This window comes from Mauremys reevesii, linkage group 6, assembly GCF_016161935.1.
Source record: "Mauremys reevesii isolate NIE-2019 linkage group 6, ASM1616193v1, whole genome shotgun sequence".
NCBI classification, from domain to species: Eukaryota; Metazoa; Chordata; order Testudines; family Geoemydidae; genus Mauremys; species Mauremys reevesii.
Window position 1 is genome coordinate 127,530,046 of NC_052628.1, and position 27,623 is coordinate 127,557,668.

The window sequence follows — 27,623 nt, forward strand, 5'->3', positions numbered from 1 at the left end:
TTGCATGGTAAACCACCCTTGCTTCTGTGCTGCGGCTGGCGGGGCTCTGCCTTCAGAGCTGGGCGCCTGGCCAACAGCTGCTGCTCTCCGGCTGCCCGGCAATACTGCAACCCCCCCGCCCCCCCAAATACCTTTGTGACCTCCCCCCCCCCCCCAAAAACCCTCCTTTTTGGACTCCCAATTTGAGAAACGCTGGTCTCCCCCATGAAATCTGTATAGTATAGGGTAAAAACACACACAAGACCAGATTTCATGGCCTGTGACGCGTTTTTCATGGCCGTGAATTTGGTAGGGCCCTAGTCATTAGTTAATAGAACCACCTGCCTATTTTCCTTATATCCAGGTCTTTTTGTCTTGCCTCGTTATTATTTAACATTAATATTGTGGTAGTGCTTGGAGGCCTCAATCATGTTGGGACCCTGTTGTGCTAGGTGCTGTACAGACATCTAGAGAGAGACAATCCTTGCCCCCAAGTGTAACTCCGGGTGCTTCTAGACACCTCTCCCCACAATTCCATGGGAGTTAAACAAGTGCTTAAATACATTGCTGACCAGGGATGGACTTTATTACTCACACATATCAATGTTTTGCTGAGTTGGGGCTATACTACCCCTTCTCCTTGCATCGAATTGCCATTCTTTTGCTCAGAATAAAGAACCTACCCAGTCATTATTGCACTACACAACCATTTTTTTTTTTTTTTTTTTTTACCCCTAACTTGGCTTTTACCTACAGACAGTGCTTGCTGTACTATGCACTAAAGGCTTGATCCAAGCCCACTGAAGTCTATTATGAGGCTTTCCATTAACTTCAGTGGGCTTTAAATCAGGTACTAAGGGCTTGGTCCAGAGCAGTGGTCTTCAACCTGTGGTCCATGGACCCATGGGGGTGTCCAGACTGTCTCTAAGGGGTCTACAGAAGGTTGTCATTACCATAGAACAGTGGTTTCAACCTGAGGTCCATGGACCCCAGACTATGTCTAAGATTTTCAAAGGGGGTCTGCACCTCCATTCAACATTTATAGGGGTTCACAAATGAAAAGGTTGAAAACCAGTGGTCTAGAGCTCATTGAAGTCAATGGAAAGACTCTGTTCCATTCAGTGGCCTTTTGGACTGGGCCCTTGGTGTTCTTGGTAGAATCGTGTCTGTAAACATTCCACCTTTGAACTAGAATATTACATAGTCTGGCAAACTGCTTCTCAGAATCAACAGAAGCCACATATACACATTAATCCTAGTTGTTTTCCTTCAGGAGGAGCTAAATCTTGCACTGCTTAAGGAATCTGAGAGAATTAAAGAATACTGGCAAAGGAAGAGGAGTGAAATATCCATGCAGAGCTGTAGGCATAAATGTTAACATTGTTTAAATGTGAGCATATAATCACAAACTCCAGCGGTGTGTGGATAATTTATTTTCTGTAAATATTAAAGTGCTGATCAAGTGTAGAATATTTTCATCAGAAGAGCTATAAACCAAAAATAGAAAACAAATGAACACAAATCCAAGTTGAATGAAGAAAATTCAAATGTAAATGCACATTATGTTCCTTTCGGGTATTTCCCATGATAGGAAAGTTGATCTTTGGTTCACCTTTTTCCTCCTGTGGGTTTATAAGAGTGCCTCTTTATTTCTGCAGGTTTCACAGAGCAGATTCCACAGAAATATGTAAATACCAGAGTTTAAGGCTTCTTCTCTTTCTTTTGTTTGTTTGTTTTTTAAATGAGACGGCTGGAGTAATATGCAGCAGACTCTAGGGAGAAGGAAAATATGTGAAATAAAATAAAGTATAATAGATCTTCCAAAAAACCCACTTCTGGTTAAAAGATTAGCCAAATTTTTACCAATGGATAATATTCAAAACATTGATGGGTGAAAATGAGGGCCAGATTCTCAGCTGCTATAAATACGCTCAGTTCCATTGGAGTGGATGAAGATGCACCTGTTTATTTCTGCTTAGGATCTGGCCCAGAATGCTGAAGATGTGATGGAAATTGTCAGTCTCCTTGTTGCTAAGTAATGGATCAACAAGGTTTTGTTCAGTGATTTACAGGAGGCCTGAATGGCGCGCACACAACTGCCTGCTGTGACATCAAAATTATTAGGATGCCAGGTCCTTGTATGGGAGGCTATGTCTAGCTGGGACGTTAGAACGGTTGGGTCAAATAACCCAGACGTTAGTCGCTTCCCCCCTTTGAAAGAAAGTATACGATGAACTCTTATGACTTACTGGCCAAAAGCAATGCAGAGGAGCACGTTGCCAGCTCTCTCTCTAAGGGAGTAATGGCTTTTAGAGAAGGCTGCTTCAGCTCTGAGCTTGCTAGGCCTGTGCTAATGTGGAGGGAATAGGGGACTGTTTCGAACAAAAGGAAAACAAACCTTAAGATTTGGGGGTGGGGGGGGGCACTGTAAACCACTAATGAAATGGTAAACTTGCTACAGAACGAATGAATGCACAGATGCTAAATGCAGCATTCTGATCAGGTCTGGGTTCATGAGACTTGGATAGAAGAATGTAGGAGAGAACTTAATGCATTTTACCAGGATCCTTTATGTCTAGTCCTTTGTCCTCACTCTACACCTGGTGATAAACCAAGGGAGGCGTGAGACATTATTTAACTCTTCTCCCTGTTTTGTTTTTTGCCTTGTTTTGTTTATCATTTCTAAAGCCTGTATATTCCCCTTTTGGGCAGGGAGAAAGCAGGCAAGCGTTGTACTCTTTTGAAGACAGGTGGGGAGAAGTCCCCACAGTGAGTGCTGTGCAGTGCTGCTTGCCTTTTGTTTGTCTTTACTAATTGGCTAGAAGGGATGGTATTAAGTTCCATCGAGTGGGGTGTTAGAGAATTCCTACATATCCTGCCTCAGGGAATTATACTTTGGAAAATTAAGTCTCCATCAAAGCAGGAGGTGGTTTGTACAGTTTGTAGTCCCTCTTCTTCTTTCTTTCTTTTCTTTTTTTGAAAAGCTTAAGAAAAGAGCCTTTTGTTTTCTTTTCAGGAAAGTTACACTGAAATTCATCTGTGCTGTATTCATCTGCCTTCATTCGTGCCATTCATGGGCAGCTGTCGGTTATATAGGACAAAGCTGCTGAATTCCAAACCTCCACATTCAAAACAGTGTATTGGGAAAGGTTCAAGACCTTTTTTTTTTTTATGTTGGGAGGAAGGAATACTGGTTTTCAGTTTGTGTTCTGAGATTTTTCCCTCCTCTTCTTCTTCCCCCCCATGCCCCATCAATCTCATTTCTCTGTCATGATATTTTAATGGCATTTAAAATTCTCTTGGACTCCTTGAGACTTGTCTGTATGACGTCGATGTTTTTGTCACTGTAGCCAAACTTCAAAAATATCTTTCTAAGAAACCTGATTGGGAAATCTCTTTAGTGGGATTTAGAATGAAATACCCTTTTTAATATTGTCTCACTTTTAAACATCAGCCACTGGAGAATATATCTGATTTTTATATTTTAAAATTAAAATCATTTCAAATTTTAGGATGTGACTAGTTAGATATTATAGTGAATGCTCCATACTGGAACACTTTGTTTTAGCTGGCTTTGCAAGGGGTTTCTCCAATAATTCCATGAATTTTAGGGGAAATAACTGTAAATGCTTTTTAAAAAAATAGGTTACTCGTAAACATCAGGGGCTAGATCCTCAGCTGGTGTAAATTAGCATAACTCAATGGGAATGCACCAGTTCACACCAGCTGAAAATCTGTTTTAGATTGTGCATCAAATATCAAAGCAGCAAAGAGTCCTGTGGCACCTTATAGACTAACAGATGTATTGGAGCATGAGCTTTCGTGGGTGAATACCCACTTCGTCGGATGCATGTAGTGGGATATTGCCACAGGACTCTTTGCTGCTTTTACAGATCCAGACTAACACAGCTCCCCCTCTGATACTTGACATCAAATATAGACGAATGCTCACAGTATATTAACCTGCCTCTATTTCACAGTTTACAGATTTCTTGACACTAGGGTCCTTTTTATAGTGCCCCATTTTGAAGCCTCTCACTTGATAATTAAAAATAATGATTTCAGTCAACTGCCTTTAATTGTAAAATATAAACTAGATTTGAGATTATAGAGATGAACAATTACCATGCTTCCCTCCACACCACTTCTGAAAGAAGTGTCTAAGATTTTCATGATTTAGGGCTTGATCTAACTCCAGTCAAAGTAAACAGGACTTGGATCAGGTCCTTAAAACCTCAGATTCTCTGACCAACTGGTATAACTTCCCCTTCACTTTCTCCCCAGATTCTTCGTACTCTGAACCTCCTGACGTTCAGCAACAGCTGAACCACTACCAGTCAGCAGCTCTGGCCAGGAACAACAACAACATTAGCCCCATCCCACTTTCTGGGGCTGCTGCAGGAGCTGAACAGAAAACGGAAGCCATCCTTAACTGTGAATTTTGTGAATTCTCCTCGGGTTACATTCAGAGCATTCGGCGTCACTACCGTGACAAACATGGAGGGAAGAAGCTCTTCAAGTGCAAAGATTGTTCCTTTTATACAGGCTTTAAGTAAGTATGGTACGAAACAGATAAACTGAAATCACTTCTAACACTTTAAAAAACAAGCACTCTGGTTCCTGAGATGGTTGACTGGAGCTGAAGAGAAACATAACAATGGTTGATTAGGGAGAAATACATGAGACCTGCCTTTCCAGATCACACCAGGGTTAATCTAATCCAATTTCCTGTCTCTGACAGCATTCACTGCTACCTGCTGAAGAGGGAAGGTGCAAGAAATCCCTGCAGTAGATTGTTACAGAATAGTGTGTCCACAGAGAATGATTCTTCCTGATCATCTGTGGTTAGAAGTTGGTTTATGCCTTGAAGCATGAGGGTTTATGTCCCGTCCGAAAACTCCTGTGTGTGTTTTTGGAGAGCATTAGAAGCCGGCATGAGACGTAATGAAGGCAGATGTTGTAGTGAAGTAGTAGAGTTCCCACTTATTGTCTAAAGGAGTCTTTATCATATAACTTTATAATCTCCTCTCTTTTTCTTCATCTAGTTCAGACAGAAGAAGTGAAACACATACCCAAAAGTGTGTGACGGTATATTTTAATATTTCATGAAATCGGTTAAACCCCCCAAAATAAAAACTCAGTTATTTCCATCTATTTCCAGTTCCAGGGTTTTAGACTGTTCATCATTTATCATTATTATTATTACTCCTTTCTCCAACCAATAACACTGGACAAAACAATACAGTCTTAAATCAACATATAATTAAATATGTTGACACTTGTGACATGGAGGTTTGTGTTCCTTAATGCAGTCTTTCTCAAGCATTTGGGGATTAGATCTTTCCTCTCAGGAATGTAGAAAAGTCCAGTCCTCTATTCATTATGGAGAGTGAAACACCCATTGAACACAGAACAACACCCACTGAAGTCAGTGAAAAGACTCCTATTGACTTCAATGGCCACTGGACCAGGCCCAAAGCCAGCAGAGTTTGTCATTTTCTTGCTGTCATAGAATCATAGAATATCAGGGTTGGAAGGGACCTCAGGAGGTCATCTAGTCCCACCCCCTTCTCAGAGCAGGACCAACCCCAACTAAATCATCCCAACCAGGGCTTTGTCAAGCCTGACCTTAAAAACCTCTAAGGAAGGAGATTCCACCACCTCCCTAGGTGCTTCACCACCCTCCTAATCAAAAAGTTTTTCCTAATATCCAACCTAAGCCTCCCCCGCTGCAGCTTGAGACCATTGCTCCTTGTTCTGTCATCTGCTACCACTGAGAACAGTCTAGATCCATCCTCTTTGGAACCCCCTTTCAGGTAGTTGAAAGCAGCTATCAAATTCCCCCTGACTCTTCTCTTCTGCAGACTAAATAATCCCAGTTCCCTCAGCCTCTCCTCATAAATCATGTGCTGCAGCCCCCTAATCATTTTTGTTGCCCTCCACTGGACTCTTTCCAATTTTTCCACATCCTTCTTGTAGTGTGGGACCCAAAACTGGACACAGTACTCCAGATGAGGCCTCACCAATGTCGACTAAAGGGGAATGATCACGTCCCTCGATCTGCTGGCAATGCCCCTACTTATACAGCCCAAAATGCCGTTAGCCTTCTTATGAGTCAACAAGGACACACTGTTGACTCATATCCAGCTTCTCGTCCACTGTAACCCCTAGGTCCTTTTCTGCAGAACTGCTGCCCAGCCAGTCGGTCCCCAGCCTGTAGCGGTGCATGGGATTCTTCTGTCCTAAGTGCAGGACTCTGCACTTGTCCTTGTTGAACCTCATCAGGTTTCTTTTGGCCCAATCCTCTAATTTGTCTAGGTCCCTCTGTATCCTGTCCCTACCCTCCAGCATATCTACCGCTCCTCCCAGTTTAGTGTCATCTGCAAACTTGCTGAAGGTGCAGTCCGTGCCATCCTCCAGATCATTAATGAAGACAATGAACAAAACTGGCCCCTGGACCAACCCTAGGGCACTCTGCTTGATACTGGCTGCCAACTAGACATGGAGCTGTTGATCACTACCCGTTGAGCCCGATGATCTAGCCAGCTTTCTATCCACCTTATAGTCCAAAGGTCCTTATATCAAGCCAATAGGGACTGTAAATTCCTTAGTGAAGAGTTAAGCAGCTTGCTGCATTTACAGGCTCCACCACTCCTTAATCTAAAATTATTGAACCACTCAAGTTTACCAACCCCTCCTCCACAGCTGGCCTTGTAGCCACATAAGACATAGTTAACTTCTTAGGTCTGAGTGTGCAGTGTAGCTGTCTTCTACATGTGCAGCTAGTAATATAACGTGCTGCAAAACGCTTACTGCTAACTAAAGTCTATTTATATAGCAAATCTGGAACATAGCGTTTCAGCTGGTTTTGAGTTAGGCCCACAAAAGAAAGGTGGCGAGAATGTTTCTGCTGTCAGAGTGACATTTATCTTTAGGCTTGTGACTCCAGAACAGTTGAAGGAATTTTGCTCAAATTTTCCAAACATGTTTCGCCTCTGGCAGAGCCCAGGCATGGAAGTTTTCAGCCCAAAGACCTCTTTTGAGCATGAGGAATGGAAATTCTTTCGCTGCATTAACTATAGCCCCGTGATCAGTGCAACCACTGTAGTAGAATATTTTGTCAGAGTATGTGATGGCGATGTAAGAGCAAATCCTGCAAATACATACACGGGTGTTACTTCAGCAGGATTCCTCATACGAGTGTCATGTGGCTTTACACAGACAGGAGTAAGTGGCATCTGTAGCACTTTAAATAACATTTCAGTGACAGAGCTGTGATACTTGAAGTGTGTAGACCTATGAAATACTGAATTTTATTTCTTCTGCTTCTCCTTACTTTATAGATCTGCTTTTACTATGCATGTGGAAGCCGGGCATTCAGCAGTTCCTGAGGAAGGACCCAAAGACCTTCGCTGTCCTCTTTGCCTGTACCACACCAAATACAAACGTAACATGATTGACCACATAGTCCTGCACAGAGGTAAAGACGTCCCTTGTAGTATTTGTGTCTGACAAAGAAAACCTTGAACAATACCTGTTTAGTTCAGGCCAATGACATGAAGTGAGCATTAAAGTGTTGAGTAGCCCAGAAGCTACTCAACATTAACAAGTCACCGGGACCAGATGGCATTCACCCAAGAGTTCTGAAATTGCTCATGTTTAGAACTATTAACTAAGGTTTGTAACCTGTCCTTTAAATCATTTGACAGTGACTGGAAGTTAGCTAATGTAACGCCAATATTTTATCAAGGGCTCTGGGGAGGATAGCACCCTGCTGACCCAGACGTGTCAGACACATAGAAAAATATGTATTTCTTGAGCAATAGTCAACATGGTTTCTGTAAAGGGAAATCATGTCTTACTAATCTATTAGAGTTCTTTGAAGGGGTCAACAAACATTTGGACAAAGGGGATCCGGTGGACATAGTGTACTTAGATTTCCAGAAAGCCTTTGACAAGGTCCCTCACCAAAGGCTCTTACGTAAATTAAGCTGTCATGGGATAAAAGGAAAGGTCCTTTCATGGATTGAGAACTGGTTAAAGGACAGGGAACAAAGGGTAGGAATTAATGGTAAATTCTCAGAATGGAGAGGGGTAACTAGTGGTGTTCCCCAAGGGTCAGTCCTGGGACCAATCCTATTCAATTTATTCATAAATGATCTGGAGAAAGGGGTAAACAGTGAGGTGGCAAAGTTTGCAGATGATACTAAACTACTCAAGATAGTTAAGACCAAAGCAGATTGTGAAGAACTTCAAAAAGATCTCACAAAACTAAGTGATTGGGCAACAAAATGGCAAATGAAATTTAATGTGGATAAATGTAAAGTAATGCACATTGGAAAAAATAACCCCAACTATACATACAACATGATGGGGGCTAATTTAGCTACGAGTCAGGAAAAAGATCTTGGAGTTATCGTGGATAGTTCTCTGAAGATGTCCACGCAATGTGCAGAGGCGGTCAAAAAAGCAAACAGGATGTTAGGAATCATTAAAAAGGGGATAGAGAATAAGACTGAGAATATATTATTGCCCTTATATAAATCCATGGTACGCCCACATCTCGAATACTGTGTACAGATGTGGTCTCCTCACCTCAAAAAAGATATTCTAGCACTAGAAAAGGTTCAGAAAAGAGCAACTAAAATGATTAGGGGTTTAGAGAGGGTCCCATACGAGGAAAGATTAAAGAGGCTAGGACTCTTCAGTTTGGAAAAGAGAAGACTAAGGGGGGACATGATAGAGGTATATAAAATCATGAGTGATGTTGAGAAAGTGGATAAGGAAAAGTTATTTACTTATTCCCATAATACAAGAACTAGGGGTCACCAAATGAAATTAATAGGCAGCAGGTTTAAAACAAATAAAAGGAAGTTCTTCTTCACGCAGCGCACAGTCAACTTGTGGAACTCCTTACCTGAGGAGGTTGTGAAGGCTAGGACTATAACAATGTTTAAAAAGGGACTGGATACATTCATGGTGGCTAAGTCCATAAATGGTTGTTAGCCAGGATGGGTAAGAATGGTGTCCCTAGCCTCTGTTCGTCAGAGGATGGAGATGGATGGCAGGAGAGAGATCACTTGATCATTGCCTGTTAGGTTCACTCCCTCAGGGGCACCTGGCATTGGCCACTGTCGGTAGACAGATACTGGGCTAGATGGACCTTTGGTCTGACCCGGTACTGCCTTTCTTATGTTCTTAAGCCTTTGCACATATTTTTAGTGATGCTTTTTTTTTCTTTTCTATGAAGTACAAAGAAGTAGACCAAAGTGGATAGAGGGCAGATTTGAAATTGCTGTTTCGAATTTCCACCAGAAATGTTTACAATCATTTGACATCTGGTTAGCGTGTGTTATGCTTCTCTTATCACTCTGGGGGGGAGGATAGCACCCTGCTGCCCCAGAAACGTGTTCACCATATATATATGTATTTCTAATGAGCCCATTATCAAAAATCTCTGTTCCGTGTACATTGTTAAAGGATGGGTCTATTCCATCTGCCAGTCCTCTACCCTGGACACCCCAGAAGATCCCATTAGGACTTAAAATATCTCTTCACCACACCTGCATCAACTATTCTTAGGAGCAAAAATGGCCAAAACTTTTAAACACAATTAAGAGCTGATTTAGAGATTATCCTACTCTATTAATCACAGGCTTGAAAGTTCAGAAGAGACAGCTGTTTGGACACTCTGGGCTGGGATTCCTGCCGAAAGTTATCACACTTGATGCTTATAGATGGTCTGTTGGCTGCCTAAATCCAAACCCATGGGTTGGGATGACACCCTGCCTACTCGCAGGTTAAGCAGAATCTCGCAGTACGACATTGATGCTGAGCAAATGTGGGTTTCAAATGCCATCTTTTCCTGGAGGAGCTTCTTCTCGTGTGGCAGCCCTGTCACACCATATACTTCACTATATTCTGGGCTGCTTCAGGTTTAGAAAGGCTCCAAACAATGAAGGAGATTGAGTTGATAAGTACTTCCGGCTGTTGGAAAGACTGTATTGAAGGGGCATCTGGGAAGATCAAAAGGCATGTGATAGAGCAGACATGGGCAAACTATGGCCCGTGGAACCATCCTGCCCGGCCCCTGAGCTCCCGGCCGGAGAGCCTAGTCCCCAGCCCCTCCCTCGCTGTTCCCCCTCCCCCACAGCCATGCTGCCCCCGTGCTCTGGCCTGCCACTCCTGCTGGGCAGTGTGGGAAGTGCAGCTGGCTCTGGGCAGGTTTCGCGGCTGCGAGCTCCTGCTGCTGGTAAGGGAGTGGGGAGCGGGGGGGTTGAGTAAGGGGGCGGGGGGTCCTGGAGGGCAGTCAGGGAGGAGAGGGTGGCTGGTTGGGGGGGAGGTTCTGGGGGGACGGTCAGGGGAGATGATCAGGGGATGGGGAACAGGGAGGGTTGGGAGTGGGAGTCCTGTGGGAGGGGGCTTGTTGGGGTGTGTGTGTGGATATGGGTTGGGAGGGCAGTTAGGCGACAGGGAGCAGGGGGGGCTTGGATAAGGGGGTAGGATCCTGGGGGGCGGTTAGAGGCGGGGATCTTGGGAGGGGTGGTCAGGGGATGAGGAGCACAGGGCGGGTGTGTGGATAGAGGTTGGGGCAGTTGGGACAGGGAGCAGAGGGGTTGGATAGGGGGCGATCATCCCGGGAGGGGGCAGTCAGGGGACAGGGAGTGGAGAGGGGTGGATAAGGGGTGGGGTTCTGGGGGCACTTAGGGATGGGGAGGCCTGGAGGGGAGATCAGGGGACAAGGAGCAGAGAGCAGTTGGAAGGGGATGGGACTCCCAGGGGCTGTCAGGTGGCGGGGTGTGGATAGGGGTTGGGGCAGTCAGGGGACAGGGAGCAGGGGAGTTGGATAAGGGGGTGGGATCCTGGGGGGCAGGGAATCCTGGGTGCGGGTGGTCGGGGACAAGGAGCAGAGGGCATCTGGATAGGGCTTGGGAGTCCCGGGGGGGGCTGTCAGGGGACAGGGTGCGAGGGTGTTGGATATGGGGGTGGGATCCTGGAGAGCAGTTAGGGGCAGGGGATCTTGGGAGGGTGGTCGGGGACATGGAGCAGAGGGCATCTGGATAGGGGGTGAGAGTCCCAGAGGGGGCTGTCAGGGGTGGGGATGTGGATAGGGGTCTGGGCAGTCGGGACAGGGAGCAGGGGGTTGGATAGAGGGTGGGGTCCTGGGAGGGGGCTGTCAGGGGATGAGGAGCAAAGGGCGGTTGGATGAGGGTGGGAGTCCCGGGGGCTGTCAGGGGCAGGAGTGTGGATATGGGTTGGAGCTGTCAGGGGACAGGGAGCAAGGGAGTTGGATAAGGGGGTGGGATCCTGGGGGGCAGTTAGGGGCAGGGGATCTTGGGAGGGGGTGGTCAGGGGACAAGGAGCAGAGGGCATCTAAATAGGCGGTGGGACTCCTGGGAGGGGGCTGTCAGGGGTGGGGTGTGGTTTGGGGGTCTGGGCAGTCGGGACAGGGAGCAGGGGGGTTGGATGGGGGTGGGGAGTCCCGGGAGGGGGTGGTCTGGGGACAAGGAGCAGGGGGGTTGGATGGGTAGGGGTTATGAGAGGGGCAGTCAGGGGGTGGGAATTGGGAGGGAGCGGATAGGGGACGGGGGCCAGGCTGTTTGGGGAGGCACAGCCTTCCCTACCCAGCCCTCCATACAGTTGTGCAACCCCAATGTGGCTGTCGGGCCCAAAAGTTTGCCCACCCCTGTGATAGAGGAGGCAATGGCCCTCAGTGCTGAGCTCATCCTCCAAAGGTGTTATGCACTAGACAGGCCAGGTCTGTTGATCTGCAGGATCTGTCTTCTGTGGCTTTTGAGGAGGTGGGTTAGGGAGTATTTGGGCTGTTAGAGGCATCAATGAGGAATGTGTTTATCGGCACTTCTGGGGTATTGATTGGCTCAGAAGAGTTCACTAGGCATAGTTTGTGCGAGTTGTTTTATAATTTGTGCGAGTTGTTGTCGTCATTACTTGTGTTACCACACATAGGCGCCCTAGTGAGGTTGTTCTCTGTCCTGTGTTTGTATCTGAACTGTGTGATTAGACACAACTTTTAAAGTGTGAATAAACAAGTGTAGATAAGAGAATGGGTTGCATCGCCCTAGACCTGGTTGGAAAACTTGCACTAATGCAAGATTTTTGATGAAAACTGCAAATGTTCAAAAATCTTTGTTAGCACTTTACGTGTTCAAAGCACTGTGCAAACATTAACGAGTTGATCCTCACAACACCCCAAGGGAGCAGGCAGATAACTATTCTGTGAAACTGTGGGTCAGTTCCTTGGCACCACTGCAGCGACTTTGCAATGCTCCAGCCACGCAGAGCAGCCGTGAACCCCTGTCTTGATTAGTCTTCAGGTAGAGCAGAGCTGCCCGAGTGGCAGCTGTGAAGCATCTCTCTGCCCAGGTGCCAGAACAGTCCCCTAAGAGTTATTAGTGGCTGCAAATAATCAAGACCAGACCATTTGCTAGATGGGACCGTGTGTGCGCGTTAGCACATTTACGCTCCTTGCTGAGCTGCACTTCTGTTTCCATTTTCCAACAAGCTCTATAAGATAGAGCATCTTTCATCTCAGTTCTAATCTGGCCCTGTGAAAAGAGACATATGTTTGTCTTTTAATTTTATCCAATTTATCCAGTGCTCCTGTTGTAGATCTCTAGACATACAAAATAAAAACCTGAAAACACAGACCAAATAAATGAACTGAACACTACTGAAAGACCCTTCCAAAAAAGGGAAAAAAGCATCCAAACTTAATTAAGTTCTTCTACCCTCTCCATGCCCCCATCCTCCTTAGGCAAAGCTTCGTTGTAAATAGGCTTTATGTACGTTGTTGCAGTGAATCCTACAAAAAGGCCCTATTACACCATTCAGGCAGCGTAAAGAGGCCTTAGTGTCCATGAGAATTGGGCCTGGGAAGAGTTAGATGATGTCCGCTTTCAAGGGCCTACGAAGAGCGGTTCTTTCATACACATAGCACCCAAACTCTATAGGACAAGCAGGTCAATACCCAAATCATCCATCCAAGTCCTTCTTCCTGATGAACATGGGACCAGATCATGTATGACACTAATTATGGTGGCCTCAGTAGAGCGGTTGAGGGATTAATGTACATGGGCACTGAAATACCTTGGCATCTTGCGAGCTGGACAGGAGTGAGGCATGGGGTGGCTGCTCTGCTGCAGTCTGTTCTGAAGCCATTCCAGAGATGGAAAGAGGGCCTTGGTGTCAGGCCGTTTGTCCAAGCACTAATTTTGCAGGGGGTTGAGGGTGAGTAATGGATGCTGTGCATAAAAACAGTGGAGCTATGTTAATTTACACCAGCTGAGGATCTGGTCCATTATGTTGATTTGGTGCCCTTTCTCCCTCTCCACCGGATAACTAGTTACAGGTGTACAACCTTGTACTGGCCAGTTCTCACGGTGACGTTCGGGTCTTTGTCACGTGGCACTGAAGGATGAAAACACACTGTAAATACTGATGTCCAGAGGCCCCAATCAGAATGAGAGGTCCCTGATTTCACAGGATGTGGCTGACACTTGACAGCACATCACCCTCTCTTTAACCACAGTTAATGGGTGGTGATCGAAGTTGACCATTCACTGGGTTCAAGCCATTATCAGCTAGAGCATGGAATGGTTTGTTAGAGAACTTTAAGCAAGGAATATGTTTCCCATTAAAAGTTATGGGCGCAGGATGTTGTTAGTCTGCCTCTGAGAGCCTTCTGCCATGTGTCACCTCCTCAGCTCAATCAGTTACACATCATCAGTGTGGTGTAACTTCCCTTTTATGGGCACAGAGGAGCAGTGATTCTGTGCCCTTTCCTAGTCTGAAGGGGGAGGGAATTTATAGGACCAGAGCCTGCATTGCAGGCATACAGTGGGGAGGAGACTTTTGAGTCACTCTTGGGCTTCATGGCAGTCCGATTTGGAGAGCCCTTGGAAGTTCTGGAACTGGAACTGGGGAACTCCAGATCCGTGCCCAGATCAGCCATTAGCCTTTAATTTAGTCCAGACGATGCAGTTACATTTTACGAGCCATTCTCTCATGTGCTTTCCTATTCAGCATATGATGAAAGGCTCTGATATTTTTCCAGTGCTGAAAGTAGCTTTAAAGCCAGATGCCTTGGTTCCACAAGTCCAAATGCACAGAACTCAGAGGGAGCCCTCTAAAATAGCTTTCCTATAACCCCCGGATGTCACAGCTTTAAATCCTGTTCTCTTGTAGCCTCCCCACCACCACCACTGGGTTTTTTCTTCCCCTGAAGGGCCATGAGTTGACATTTTTACAGAGGGAACAACTGTCACCGGTACAGGAGCAAATTTTACTTGTTCTGAGCCTATAGCAAGAATAGCTTTGGGGGAAATTCCACTTTTTGGAGTGGTGTGAGGAGAAGGAAATATTTTGAATTTTATTTATTTATTTATTATTTTATTTATTTATTGGTTTAATAAACAGATGCTTGAAGGAGCTGAGGGGTTTGGAATATTTAAATATTTGAAAAATAGATTAATTGGCAAAGGGTGCACATGAAATGGTCAGAGATGCATGATAAATGCATTTATTATATGCATATCATTCCTGTATATGTGTGTGTGTGTATGGGGGCGGGGGGATGTCTAGGAATTCTGTGAGTATAATAAATTACTAGAAACCAGGATTACTTTAGTTTCTCCAACTGGGAGGCAAGAGACCCCACGTTTCCACTTTACCAAAGAAACTGATACATTGGTCCGGATCCACCTCTTGTATGGCAGAGCTCCGTTGAAATTCAGGGAGCTGCACCAGTTTATATCAGCTGAGAATCGGGCCTACTTCTTTAAAATAAGTCATTAGTGATTCGCTATGTTAGAAACATTGAACTGCCTCTTAACCTGCAGTCCTTAAGGAATAACAGTCTTAAATTCCTGTGCCCTAGTTCAAAAGGTCAGTTAAGTAATGAACACCTTTTGGTGACCCTATATTGAATGGGGGATTTGCCCTGGTGTGCACACAATACTCAGTGGCCCATAGTGGATGAAGGAACCAAATTGCAGGATTCTAGCTCAGTGGAAACATGGAAAACTTCTTGTCGGTCACGCTGTTATATGAGTGTGATTGTGTGTTACATACAATATATACACCTGTCTGTGTATGAGTAATATTAAAATTCAATAGAATAATTTTCACTATATATTTAAACTAAAACCTGAAATGTATATTAACACATTGGGCAGGTTGGCATGAAAAACTGAATTGGTAGAATTGAGCACATGGGTGGGAAATGAAAATGGACGTTAATCTCTAGTCTTACAGTCACAGTATTTAAAAGCTAATCTGTACAGCATTTATCACAGTGGAGTCCTGGTCTGTGACTGGAGTACTACAGTAATATTTAAAGGCTCTTACAGAATCATAGAATATCAGGGTTGGAAGGGACCTCAGGAGGTCATCTAGTCCCACCCCCTGCTCAAAGCAGGGCTAATCCCCAACTAAATCATCCCAGCCAGGGCTTTGTCAGGCCTGACCTTAAAAACCTCTAAGGAAGGAGATTCCACCATTTCCCTAGGTAACCTGTTCCAGTGCTTCACCACCTGCCTAGTGAAAAAGTTTTCCCTGATATCCAGTCTAAACCTCCCCTTGCTATGCTCAGCTCAGCCATCATCAGAAAGACCCACCATCCTGTTAATTGTGTCCTACCCACCAACTCCCAGACTCTGCAGCCCTGACTCCTGGCTGCACCGCTTCCTCTCTTCCTTCCCTTTCTCCCACCTAATTAGTGATAGTTTTCAGGATGACCTCTGCATTCACCGTCTTGAAGAGGATTGACCCTACCTTTGTGGAGGGAATGTAGCTGCATTTCTTTGGTCAGTCCAGTTTAGCTCCCCTGCCATCTTATCCCACCCTCAAGAAAATGTTTCATACTACTTGCTGGTAAATGGATTGTATACATACATAGCAAATCTTGTTTCTTGGGGGGAAAGAGGGGGAAGGCTGTTGATACAGTGCTGACTTTTTAAAAATGAAAATGCTCTTCTCATCACATTTATCTCAACAGAAGAGCGAGTTGTTCCCATTGAAGTCTGCCGATCCAAACTGTCAAAATACTTGCAGGGAGTAGTTTTCCGCTGTGATAAGTGTACCTTCACCTGCTCCAGTGATGAGAGCTTACAGCAGCACATAGAGAAGCACAATGAACTGAAACCTTACAAATGCCAACTGTGCTACTATGAGACCAAACACACGGAGGAGCTGGACACTCATCTTCGAGATGAGCATAAAGTAAGTTCTTAGCAGGATTTTCTTTGGGACAATGTACACATTGCAAGTGGTAAGTTGACTTGACTTTTAGTGAAGGTAAGTGATTCAAGATTTGGAAATGACCCCAGTATGGAATAATTTTTTTGTGAAATTCCTATTTTCCAAAATCTTGTTTGTTTGCAGGGCTTTTTCCTGAATTTTGGGTACCCCTCCTGAGCCATTCAGATACCTGAATGTGTAGGTGGAGAATTTACCTTTTTTTAATAGTTATGAAGCAACAATTAAGGCAGTATGATCCAGTCCCATAAAAGTTGGGAGATTTCAAAAGTTGAAATTGCTCTGGCAATAAATAACATCAACAACATGGCACATAGTACATATTTTAATAACTGTGTAATACATTTTGGTTTACACTTAAGGAAAAGATAAAAAATACATCATGTATACATCATGCTAAGTTAAGGGTGTTTTGGCCATATTAATTTTTAGAATTACCTGACTGTGGGTGTGACCCAAAACCGCTGAAGTCATTAAGTATATGTCCAGTAATATCAGTTGGTTTTGGATCAGACCCTATAATTCTAACTCAAGATGTTCTTGTGAGGGATGATCCTTTCCAGGATAGAGGCTTTGCATTGCTTCAGCTCAGAATTTTAGGAATACGTATTTTTTGTCAGAGTTTATAGGGAGATAATCATTTAACTCCTGTTAACAGGAGCTAAGCAGCTAAGTCCCCATGCTGGAAATTTACTCCCAGTACTTTTGCTAAACAAACCAAAAATGTTATTGACAATGAGCGCCAAAAGTGTCAGCAGAATCTGTTTTGCCCTAAAAGTTATTCCACGGCATTTTAAAAACTAGGTCTGTGAACTGCAATGTGTTTACTTTCCTTATGTCAGCTTGTTACCAATCGGCATGCTTCTCTCCTCCTCTCTGTACTGCTGCTTTAGACTCTTTCTACTCGTCTGCAATAGACAATTTTTAGCTCTCCCATTTTCCCCCAATGACCACAGCCTGGGTGCTGGGCCAGGATTCACTATTCCTCATGCCTTTTGATGGGGTGCTTCATTATGGGAAGATTTTACCCCTGTCCTGGCTCTTTCCAGAGGCATATTCTTGTCTCTAGTCTTAGCCTAAATAACCCAGCAGTTACTTTGTTCATGCTCTCTCACACTTCTTAAAAATTAGTTATTTCAGACTCTTTTGTGCACAGTACTTGTATTTAGCATTGCTCCTTAGTTGTAGGTAAAAAGAACAGGAGTACTTGTGGCACCTTAGAGACTGAGGGCTTGGCTACACTCGAAACTTCAAAGCGCTGCCGTGGGAGCGCTGCCGCAGCAGTGCTTTGAAGTGTGAGTGTGGCTGCAGTGCCAGTGCTGGGAGAGAGCTCTCCCAGCGCTGCAGGTACTCCACCTCCCTGTGGGGATTAGCTTGCAGCGCTGGGAGCCGCACTCCCAGCGCTGGGGCACTGTTTACACTGGCGCTTTACAGCGCTGTAACTTGCATCGCTCAGGGGGGTGTTTTTTTCACACCCCTGAGCGAGAAACTTGCAGCTGTAAAGCGCCAGTGTAGCCAAGGCCCAATACATTTATTTGGGCATAAGCTTTTGTGGGCTAAAACCCACTTCATCAGATGCATGGAGTGGAAAATACAGTAGGAAGATGTGTATATAAACAGAGAACATGAAAAAATGGGTGTTGCCATACCAACTCTAACGAGACTAATTGATTAAGGTGGGCTATTAGCAGCAGGAGAAAAAACTCTTTTGTTTGTTAGTTGTAGGTGCTACTGTCATGCTATTGTGATTCTTGTCATTTCCCTATGGGAAAGCACTTCACTTTGTAAACGTTTCTCAGATGTAAAGTGACTTGCGCTTTAAATTCATTCCAATTCCCCTCCCAGAAAACAGTCATGTCAAGCTGTTACCTCATCCAAGGTGCTGCAGGAAATGTTGTCAGTACTGGATCAGAGCCTTGGCATAATGCTGGTGCTACTGGAGGTGCTGTCGTTTCAGATCAATCTGAATCCAAAATCATGATCACTAGTGGTCATTCAAAATCCCAGGGCGCTGTTCACAGAAAAGGTATTAACCCCAGTGTCCTGGTTGGGTAATTGTATTCTGCGCCTCTGTTGTAAACCTTTGTCCACCGTTTCAGTCAGATACATGAGTTCTTCACTTCCCATCCTAAGCTGTTATGTACTATTGTTGTGAGCTGTTAAATAGCTGGCGCATTTCACCTAAGGGTTAGCTGAATTTGACTGCTGGGTGAAATGTTCCCTTTATAGTTTGTAAATCAGTTTGTGAAGCACTTAGCAACCCTTTGTAATGAAAATTAATCTGTTATTAATGAGTGAAAATGTACTCACTCGGACAGCAGACATGTATAGTTAAAGGACCCATCTCTCCATGCATTAAACTGAGTGAATCATTCACAAAGGATTCTGCTGCACTAGCGTGGTGCTATATTAATATTATACCACATAAGATTAGTAATCCCCTGCAATGATGATGACTATAGAATGCTTAGGGGTTAATAGTGGTGCCTGTATTATTATTATTATTATTAATAATATTTATTAAGTTTAAAACCTGCACATAGGGGAAAAACAAGGGAGATTCCTCAGCTGACAAGAGGGTTGCAAGGTGAAGCATGGAGAATTGCTGTATAAAAAAACATAAGTGAAACAATTAGAGGAGTGTCTAATTGTGTTTCAAGGGAATGGGTATTAACTTGACAGAGAGGTGGTAAAAATGGCCTCTGGCAAATTTTACTCTGCAAATAGAAGTGTGTGTTTTTTTTTTAATAGACATGAATATTAATTAATATTTATATTGTTTCTTTTAAGGTAAGTCGTAATTTTGAGCTGGTTGGGCGGGTTAATTTGGATCAGCTGGAACAAATGAAAGGGAAAACGGAGAGCTCCAGCAGCGATGAGGAGGAAAAGGAAGAGGAGATGAGCCCCAAGACTGAAGAGAGAGGTCAGTGTTGCTTCCTTTTCTCCCAGGTTGGGCATAGGAATGTCTCTGACAGCCCCATAGAACAAGAGGAGCCATTGACTCAACAACAGATTTTTCAGGAACCATGGGCAGGATGCATGTCGAGAAAAAGCAGATCACATCTAGGCAACTGCGGTCTTTTGAACCTGTCAGTACATTGTTTTGTAGCATGGTAGTCCAGAGGGCTATCAAATCTGTTTGTCGGTAACCCATATGCAACCTTGCTGTTCCGTGTTAATCCTGTGTGATATCAAAGTTAGTGGAGAAATGTGTTTTGGGCCATCGTGGTTCTGTTGTCTTGCTCTTCTTTAGCTTTTCGTCCTCCCCCTCCTTTATGAGTGACTCCCCTTTTTAGGTTCAGGCTGGCAGGCAGCTGTGAAGCAAGAATAACAAAGTGCTCCATCTTGGAAGCACATTACCTGTTAAGACCCCAGTTCAGCAACATACTTAAGGATGCGCCTAACTTTTAGGATGTGAGTACTCCCGTTGGTTGCAATCAGACAATTCATTTGCTTAAAGCTGGGAACTTGGTTAAGTGCGTGGCTGAATCAGGGCCTGAATCATCTGTCAATTTCAGATTACAAGGACTGCGAGCTAGGCAACCTGAAACTGAGATTTTTCACATTTTCTGCCAGTGAAATTGACAAAACCTTTCCCAGAAGGGGTGCCAAGGCTGTACACACCCAGCCTCTTCTCTCTGTGCCCCAGCTCGGGGGCTGGAGTCGCTGAGTACCCCAACTCCCTGCTCCTCTAGCTCCAAGGGCTGGAGGAGAAGACAAATGTCCCAGGTCTCTGCCTCTTGGGCAAGCAATTTAGAAGGCTCTTATCAGTTCCACAAATGAAATTCGCAAGAGCCTTCTTGACAGGCAGGCAGAAAAATCCATATCAGTTCTCCCAAAACGGAATTGTTCTCAACCCTTCCTCTGAAAATTCTCACTGTTTTGATGCTTCGTCCTGGTTTGGGACAACTATTTTTTTCAAAAATGTGAATTTTTTCTTGGGAAGTGATTTTCCATTTTCTGGCCAGCTCTTCTGTGCAGTCCTAGTGTGTTTTACTCAGTAGCACACTCTGTTCATAAAGCGCTTATCAGAAGGAGAATGGCATTTATTCTTTTCTGCAGCTGCTGATCCTGGTAATTTAACCAACATTAGTAGGGGAGGGAATACGAAAGAAAAATCTTCTATCCATAATACTGGGCTTTTTCCTTTAATATTGCTGAGTTGATTTAGTGCTTATGTAATTTCCAGACCAATAGCCCCAGGAACTGAAGTACTCTCTGTATTCTCAGAACCCACCCTATATTGCGAACTTCTATCAACCAGACATAATACGGTGGCCACCACTAGCCAGGGTTCATTTTGAACTAGTGACTCTCAAAGGTGAATCCCATTACCAGTTCCCTGTGCCATCCAGCTCCCACGTCCTATCATGCTGCTGACTGGCAGGTTACCAATTTCTCTACACATCCAGCTAAAGGAATGCTGTAAACTTTTTTTTGTGATCTTAAAAAGAATTCAAAATTACATTAAACAACGATTTCAGAAGGGAAAATACCCATCTCCTTGAAGTTTTTTAAACGTATTGCTGTTGTCTCACAGGCAGCGTATAGAACAGAATTTGGGTTTAGGTTATGTCTTTCATTCCACTGAAATCTCAACATGTTAGCTATTCCAGTGTCATGGCACAATCAGTAGTTAGGACATTGCTTCTTAACAGTTTCTTGTGCTCAGCTATAACTCATCCAGAGCTTTTTTTCAGTGGGGGCAGAGCCATCCCTAGGGGACAGTGAATCGGGCAACTGCTCTGGGCCCCACGCTTTGGGGGGGCCCCATGGGCTAGCGAAATTAGCTGGCCCTGCATGGGCAGCGGGTGAACCGCTGGTCAGGGGAGACTTCCGCCCGAGGGAGAGCAAGCGCGTGGTGCTGCCGCAGCCTCCCCATCCCCAAGAAGGCAGTTGGCGTGGCCCAGCGGCGATGCCAAAGCGGGGCCCTGGGGGGGGGCGGAGTGTGGGCGGGCCAGGCCGGCTGTTTGTGGAGGCACCGCCTCCCTACCCACTTCAGTGCGGTTGGTCCCAGAAGTGACATCACTTCAGGCCTGGACCCCGCACCCCCCTAGGGATGGCCCTGAATGAGGGGGAGGAGAGTTGGATAAGAAATAGCTCTTATCGAAAAAAAATTCTGTGAGATCTTTGTTGGTCGCCCTAGAGAAATTAAAAAATCAGCAGAAGGGGATGTCTTTTTCACAAACACTCAGAAGTATGGCATCTGTAAAGGGTGCAGCATCCCAGGTAAAAGTGTAAGTTAGTGTCAATATAATTAGTCCTGTCAGTTCAACAGTGGGTTTTGAACCTACGAGCTGCAGTGCTGAAAGTATCAGCCTATACTGCTTTAGCTAGAGGACCATAACTTGAGGCTGCAGCAGACCTATTAACTTCTAATGTAGACCAGCACAGTAACAAATTTATTTTAACTTGTTTTCAGGATACTTAAATCTCTGGATGTTTTTTGTTATGCAAATACAAGATTTGAACTTTCTGGATTGGGGTTTTAATCATCAGGGACAGTAGAAATATCTACATTTCCCAAAGACAGTGGTTATAACGTGGAGAGTATTTCACCATTTTACATATATTTTTTTCACTTGCAGCTGGGTCTCTGCATCTGTGAGTGGCTAAAAATAATCCATGTTTGATCAAACAATGGGTCCAAAAATCATACTTTTTTGAGGATTTTATTTACCTACCATTCTCCGCTCATTCCTCTTTAGGAAATGACCTCTCTTCTCTCCCTTTTAGCTAGTATCAGGCTGCAGTAGTATCCATGTAATACCTGACATGGTACATACATCATCTGTTAGAGACACTGTGGGTAAAATTTTCAAAAGTGCCTTTGTCCCATTTTCAAAATAACATTAGGCACTTAAAAAGTCCAAGTTCCATTGACTTTCAATGAGACTTAGTCTCCTATGTCACTAGGGCATTTTTTGAAAATTTTACTTTACATCTTGTGCCAGGGACTGGACTTTAGATAAGAGGCCTCTTTCAACTATAAGTACCATGGATGAAATTTTGCTCCCTGTTATGTTCAAAACACACACAGAAAGAAGTTAGAAAAAACTATGAGTGTTCTTGCTGGAAGTTTGTACTATAACACTACTTTTATTTCTTAGAATTCAGGACAGTTACACACAAGAACTCAAAAACAGAGAGAGAGAAAACAGGCTGCTCCCTAAAATAAAGAGGTACAGCTCTCCCCATCTTAGGGTAGGTCTACACTGGGGGGGAGTCGACCTAAGATACGCAACTTTAGCCACACCAATAGCGTAGCTGAAGTTGGCATATCTTAGGTCGATATACTCGGCCGTGAGGACGGTGGCGAGTTGACCGCTTCCGCCTCTTGCCATGGTGGAGTTCCGGAGTCGACGGCAGAGCGATTGGGAATTGATTTTATCGCATCTACACTAGACGCGATAAATCGATCCCCAATGGATTGATCACTACCCGCCAATCCTATTACTGTAGCCTGGCTGTCTGTAGACTGACTTCTGTTAGGCCCAAATCTCATGCTTCCCTGTAAAGCCCCCGCTAGCCTGCAAGCAGGACCAGGAAAATCCGCTAAAATTTGAAGTGGCAGCCTGTTGTTTTACCCCAGTTTTCAATACACCACAGCCCCACTCAGGTCAGTGACTCGCCATGGGCTAGGTCATGACTTGGCCTACAAGTCAGCACAGGGGAGTAAGAATCCCTGTCACATCCTTCTGGGCTACTGGAACCACAGAATCCACGCAGGCAGGAGTAAGCAAAGCTGTGCACCCACATATTGCTCCCTGGAGAAGATGGGTGAAGGGTGGCAAGGAATGGATGGAGCCCGGGTACAACATCTCAGCACAGATAAGCTGCTGTGAGCGGGGCAGGGGGGAAAGAATAACTTGGCGTAGGAAAGCAGAAAATTAACCCCTCCCCCTGGGAGCAATGGCGGGGGAGAGGGCTGATGTTCCTTTCCTGGGATGCTTCTGGGACAGAGCAGTGACGTGCCACCCCTTGCTAGAAGCAGTGTCCTAGACACACAGTCTGCCCCTGTGAACTTCTGTCCTTTAATCTTAGAACTCAGATCATGAAATGATTCATGCAGCAGCAAACAAGCAATGTATGCCCACAAAATAACACGCCGTCAAAGGCAGTCAGGTGTCTTGTGTGTACAAAACATCCTTTTTATTTTGGGACCATGGCATATACCCAGCTTGGTAGATCTGAGGTGACCTTACTGCATTCAGCTTGATTTGTAATTCAGGGAGCCATCCACATTCAGAGACCTTAAAGCCAAACTGACCAGGACGTCATGGGGAGTGGGAGAGGAGAACATGATCTGTTCGGAAAGGCTGGAGGAGTTCCTAGGCTAACGCTCATTAATGTTAATGGAAATTACAAGTCTAAATCCCCCTCATGCATTTGAACAAAATGCTTTTGTCTGCACCTCCTCTGCACAGACCCAGAATAAATTTCCCATTGGCTACTGTACTCTAGGTACATTCTTGCACAGAAGAGCAGCTATTGCCTCCAAAACTTCTTACCCTCAGTAGGTGGTAGACTAATCCTGGTGCAGAGATGAGGTTTGATAGTGGTGCTTATAAATTTGCACCACACACATAAGCTTAGGGACCAGAGCTTCAACTGGTGTAAGCTGGCCTGGTACCATTGACTCCATGCTGATTCACATCAGCTGAGGATCTGGCCACAAGGAACTTAGTCATATAATGAAGTGCTGCATCCTGTGAAATCTGAAGCCAGTTCTCCTTCAAGGGGAAAAGGATAAAAGCTGTGTAAAGGAACATTCCCTCTACAATGTAAACAACTAATGAAGGTTACAAACTCGTTGCAACACACATCTGTACAAAACATGCACACAGAGAATAGGAGTGAGTGTGTGGGTAATTTTGAGTCATAGCCTGAATTTGAATGGACTAAATTTTAAAGTGAAGAAACCAGACAAGCAGAGATCAAAACGGAATGAAGCAAAATCCCTTTTCTTTCATTATGTAGTTGGGGAGGAGTCAGAAAGGCATTCTGTTGATTTCTTGCTTAAGATAATCCCTGCTAAGGAATTAATGCTCTGAACAGATGGTGCTGTCTCATTTCCAGTGAAAAGAATGAACCGAGATAGTCCATGCAATTATTTTTAATGGCTTGTGTGACGATCTTAATTTGTGAGTGAAGGTTTCATCTTTTGTTAAAGATGGCTCCATTCATGAAGGGCTTGGTTTCAGAAGTGCTGAGTGTCCGCAGCTTCCCCGACTTCAGGTGAAGTTGTAGGTGCTTGGCACTTCTGCAGATCAGGGCAGTGGCATTTTGTGTAAAAGACTAGGATGGGAGGAAACACCTATCCAGTTAACAGGTTTCAGGGATAGTCGTGTTAGTCTGTATCAGCAAAAAAACCAAGGAGTCCTTGTGGCATCTTAGAGACTAACACATTTATTTGGGCATAAGCTCTCGTGAGCTAGAATTGTATCAGGTCCTGCTTTACACATGAGATATTATATACATGGGCATGAGGGACTCGTACATGGGGATCAGATGCCTACTATAATGAGACTGCATAGCTTTGTGACTGAAAAATGTATTTAGACTTGTATTTATTTGCTCTCTTACAAGCTGTTTCTACATTAAGCTTCCCTCACAACATTGATTTTGAACTCTGAGGGAGGTACACGTGTTCTCTAGCCACTGAAATGTGGAGAAAGGGGATGTACCTGTGAGTGGCAAACTTCATCACATCAGTTTGCAGAGATGTTTTGAAGATGGGGAGCAGGAATCTTGAGCTGCAAAGTGTGTGGTGAGAGTTTGATCCAGAGTTTTCAGAAGGATTCCCCATCACACACACACCCCCTTTCAGAAGGATAGTGGAGGAGACCGCATTAGCTTATCGTAATTGTCCGTTCTGGCCATAACATTGATGAATCTGAATGACATTTCTTTTATTCTTCCCCAGATTCTATGATGTTCTCGGACAGTGGCGCTCCTGAGAAGCGTTTTCCCTGTGAGTTTTGTGGGAGGTCATTTACAGAGGGCTCCGAGTGGGAACGGCACGTGCTGAGACATGGCATGTAAGTTTGTTTACAGGCTACTTTTCATCACAGCTGAAGGCAACAGTCGATTGTTGTTCCTCCCCGCCCCCCCCCAAGCCTAGTAAAGGCAAACACAGGGAGGTGAACAGATCATTCTAGCAAGTCACCATAGGAGTCATTGTGTGAAATTGTCTGGTCTGTGTTATAAAGGAGGTCAAACTAGTCGATCATAATGGTCTCTTCTGGGCTTAACATTTATGTATCTAGTGAACCCATAATTCCAAGGTGGCTGTGGTACTCAGAATGGGTCAGAACCAAACCTCAGTCTAACTTTCTCGATTGGGGGGTTGGGGTGGCTGGATTCAAACCCCAGATGTGAGTGTGACTCCAGGCCTGGAGCAGATTCCAGGCTGGAAGGAACCTCTCTTCGCAATGTGGCCCAAGATGGCAGAAGTCTCGCAAGCACAGCGCCTCTTCAGAAACTTCCACCCATTTGGTTCAGAATTGTGTGTGAACAGCTCCAGGAATACAGAGCCATCTAATCCAAACTTGAATCATGGGACCAGATTGGCCTTAAACCTGACCTCAGAATCCAGTGCTAAAAGTCATCCTGATCTGAACACCACTTCATTGACCTAATGACGCTGGATACTACTGTTGCCGTTTTCAAGCTCATAGGCCAGCATTGTGTGTGTACCGGGGTATCTGGGGGTGCTGGAAGGGATACCTGGGGGGTGTGTACTAGTAGGGTATTTGGGGGGTGCTCGCAGGAGGTCACTCCCTGTCATGGAGGCAGGCTGGCTGGTGCAAGCCCAGGATGCAGTGACAGCCATCAGTCAGCGTCTCCTTGAGGGACAAGGGGCTGAGGGCCTGGGGTGGATGGGATCCAGCAGCTTTTGCCTGGTGTTTGAAAAATCTGCCTAGACATATGATAACCCTACTTTTGAGGATAACAAACACTTCAGTTTTCTTACCCTTTATCTTGTCTATTTAGATAGTCAGAGTCTCTGCCCTAAAGTGCTTACACTGTGTTTGACAGCACCTAGCGCAGTGGGGCATTATAATCGTAATGATGGGTGTACCGAGTTTAAAGACTGCAGCTCATAAGGCACTTCAATGGTTGAAAAGCCATTAGCCTTTTTAGATTGTTCACTCTTCAGGGAAGGACTGTCTTCACACTCACATACCTAGCACACTTTGGGACCAATTCTAATACAAATAATGAGTACAAGGGAAAAGGGGAAGGGAGATGACCTTTCAGTGACCTCTAATGAAAAGGTCAAACATCAAATTTGGGATTGTTCCTGCCCCTCATGTTCAGCAGCCCATAATGAATAAGTACCAAATGTCGAACTCCGTGAATACACAGAAATTCGTGTTTCATTCTGTCACTTGTCCTGTTGCAAGCGTACGTATCATATTAGATGTTGGAGGTTTGACTAGTTGTATTCTCTCTGAATGTCGTTAGAGGAGAAGTGAGTTGTTTTTCCCTGGTGCGGTAAGTAAAGGAGGGCTTTTCTTTCTGTGGGTCTGATCGTAAAGTTCTCCACTTTCTGTTGCTCGAATTTCCAGGGCCCTGAATGAAAGTAAGCGAGGGATCAGTGAGGATGAGCAGCCGAAGGAGAACATGGAGGAAAATGTTAAGGTACCCTCAGCAGAAGAAAAGGAAAGCAGTGAGGAAATGGTGGACTTTTCCCACAAGAATGAAACTGCAGTCCTTGGTGTGGCTGCCGATAAATCTCTCCAAGAGAACACAGAGGCCAAAAACGAATAAGCATTTGGTGTGATTTTAATTAACCTACTTGAACAGTGATGAAAGGGGTGGGGGGGTGGGCTGAAGGAAGAAACAAAGCTGCTTTTAGGACTGAATGATCTATTTTCAAAGCACTGGTACCTGTGTGAGTGTGTGTATATTAAAGTTATTTAAATGATGGAATAAGTGGCTCCATTACATCACTGCATCTTTTCTTCTGGATTTTGACAATGGGAAGTTACATTCATCTTGGACTAACGAAGCAACTTCCCGGGTTCCTACATTACACAATGTGCTTTGCAATGGAGACTTGGATTGGTTGAGAACGGAAGCATCGTGAGCGTGGAAGAAGGGGGGACAACTTTTTGACGCACAAATTTCAGTGCGTTTTTCTAGTTTTAATACATTACACTTTTCCAGACTGAATGCAACTGCTTTAGAAAAGAAAAGAAAGGATTAAAAAAAACTGCTTTGCATAAAACAGTCACCTGTTTCTTAGTACCTCAAAATTAACCAAGGGAAATCTCTGCATTTGTCAGTACTACCTGTTGTCGTTGTGGTTAAATGTAGAGACTGTTGGCTGAGATGGTGAATGGAGGAAGAAAAAAAAAGAA

General features: G+C 44.6%; 1 protein-coding gene across 12 annotated transcripts in view; it reads left to right on the forward strand.

Annotated features, from left to right (window-relative positions):
* Window positions 1-27,076, forward strand: part of ZNF462 (zinc finger protein 462) — a 108,526-nt gene extending 81,450 nt beyond the window's left edge. For 11 of the 12 annotated variants that reach the window (XM_039543612.1, XM_039543611.1, XM_039543606.1 and 8 more), the window contains 6 exons: window positions 4,264-4,531; window positions 7,323-7,459; window positions 15,995-16,218; window positions 19,045-19,177; window positions 25,181-25,295; window positions 26,829-27,076. In XM_039543612.1, the coding sequence (XP_039399546.1) occupies window positions 4,264-4,531; window positions 7,323-7,459; window positions 15,995-16,218; window positions 19,045-19,177; window positions 25,181-25,295; window positions 26,829-27,030 (1,079 nt within the window). In that variant the 3' untranslated portion in view covers window positions 27,031-27,076. Of the gene's footprint in view, window positions 1-4,263; window positions 4,532-7,322; window positions 7,460-15,994; window positions 16,219-19,044; window positions 19,178-25,180; window positions 25,296-26,828 lie in introns of those variants that run through there. The other variant, XR_005600201.1, reaches the window with a different exon arrangement.
* Window positions 27,077-27,623: the final 547 nt, after the last annotated feature.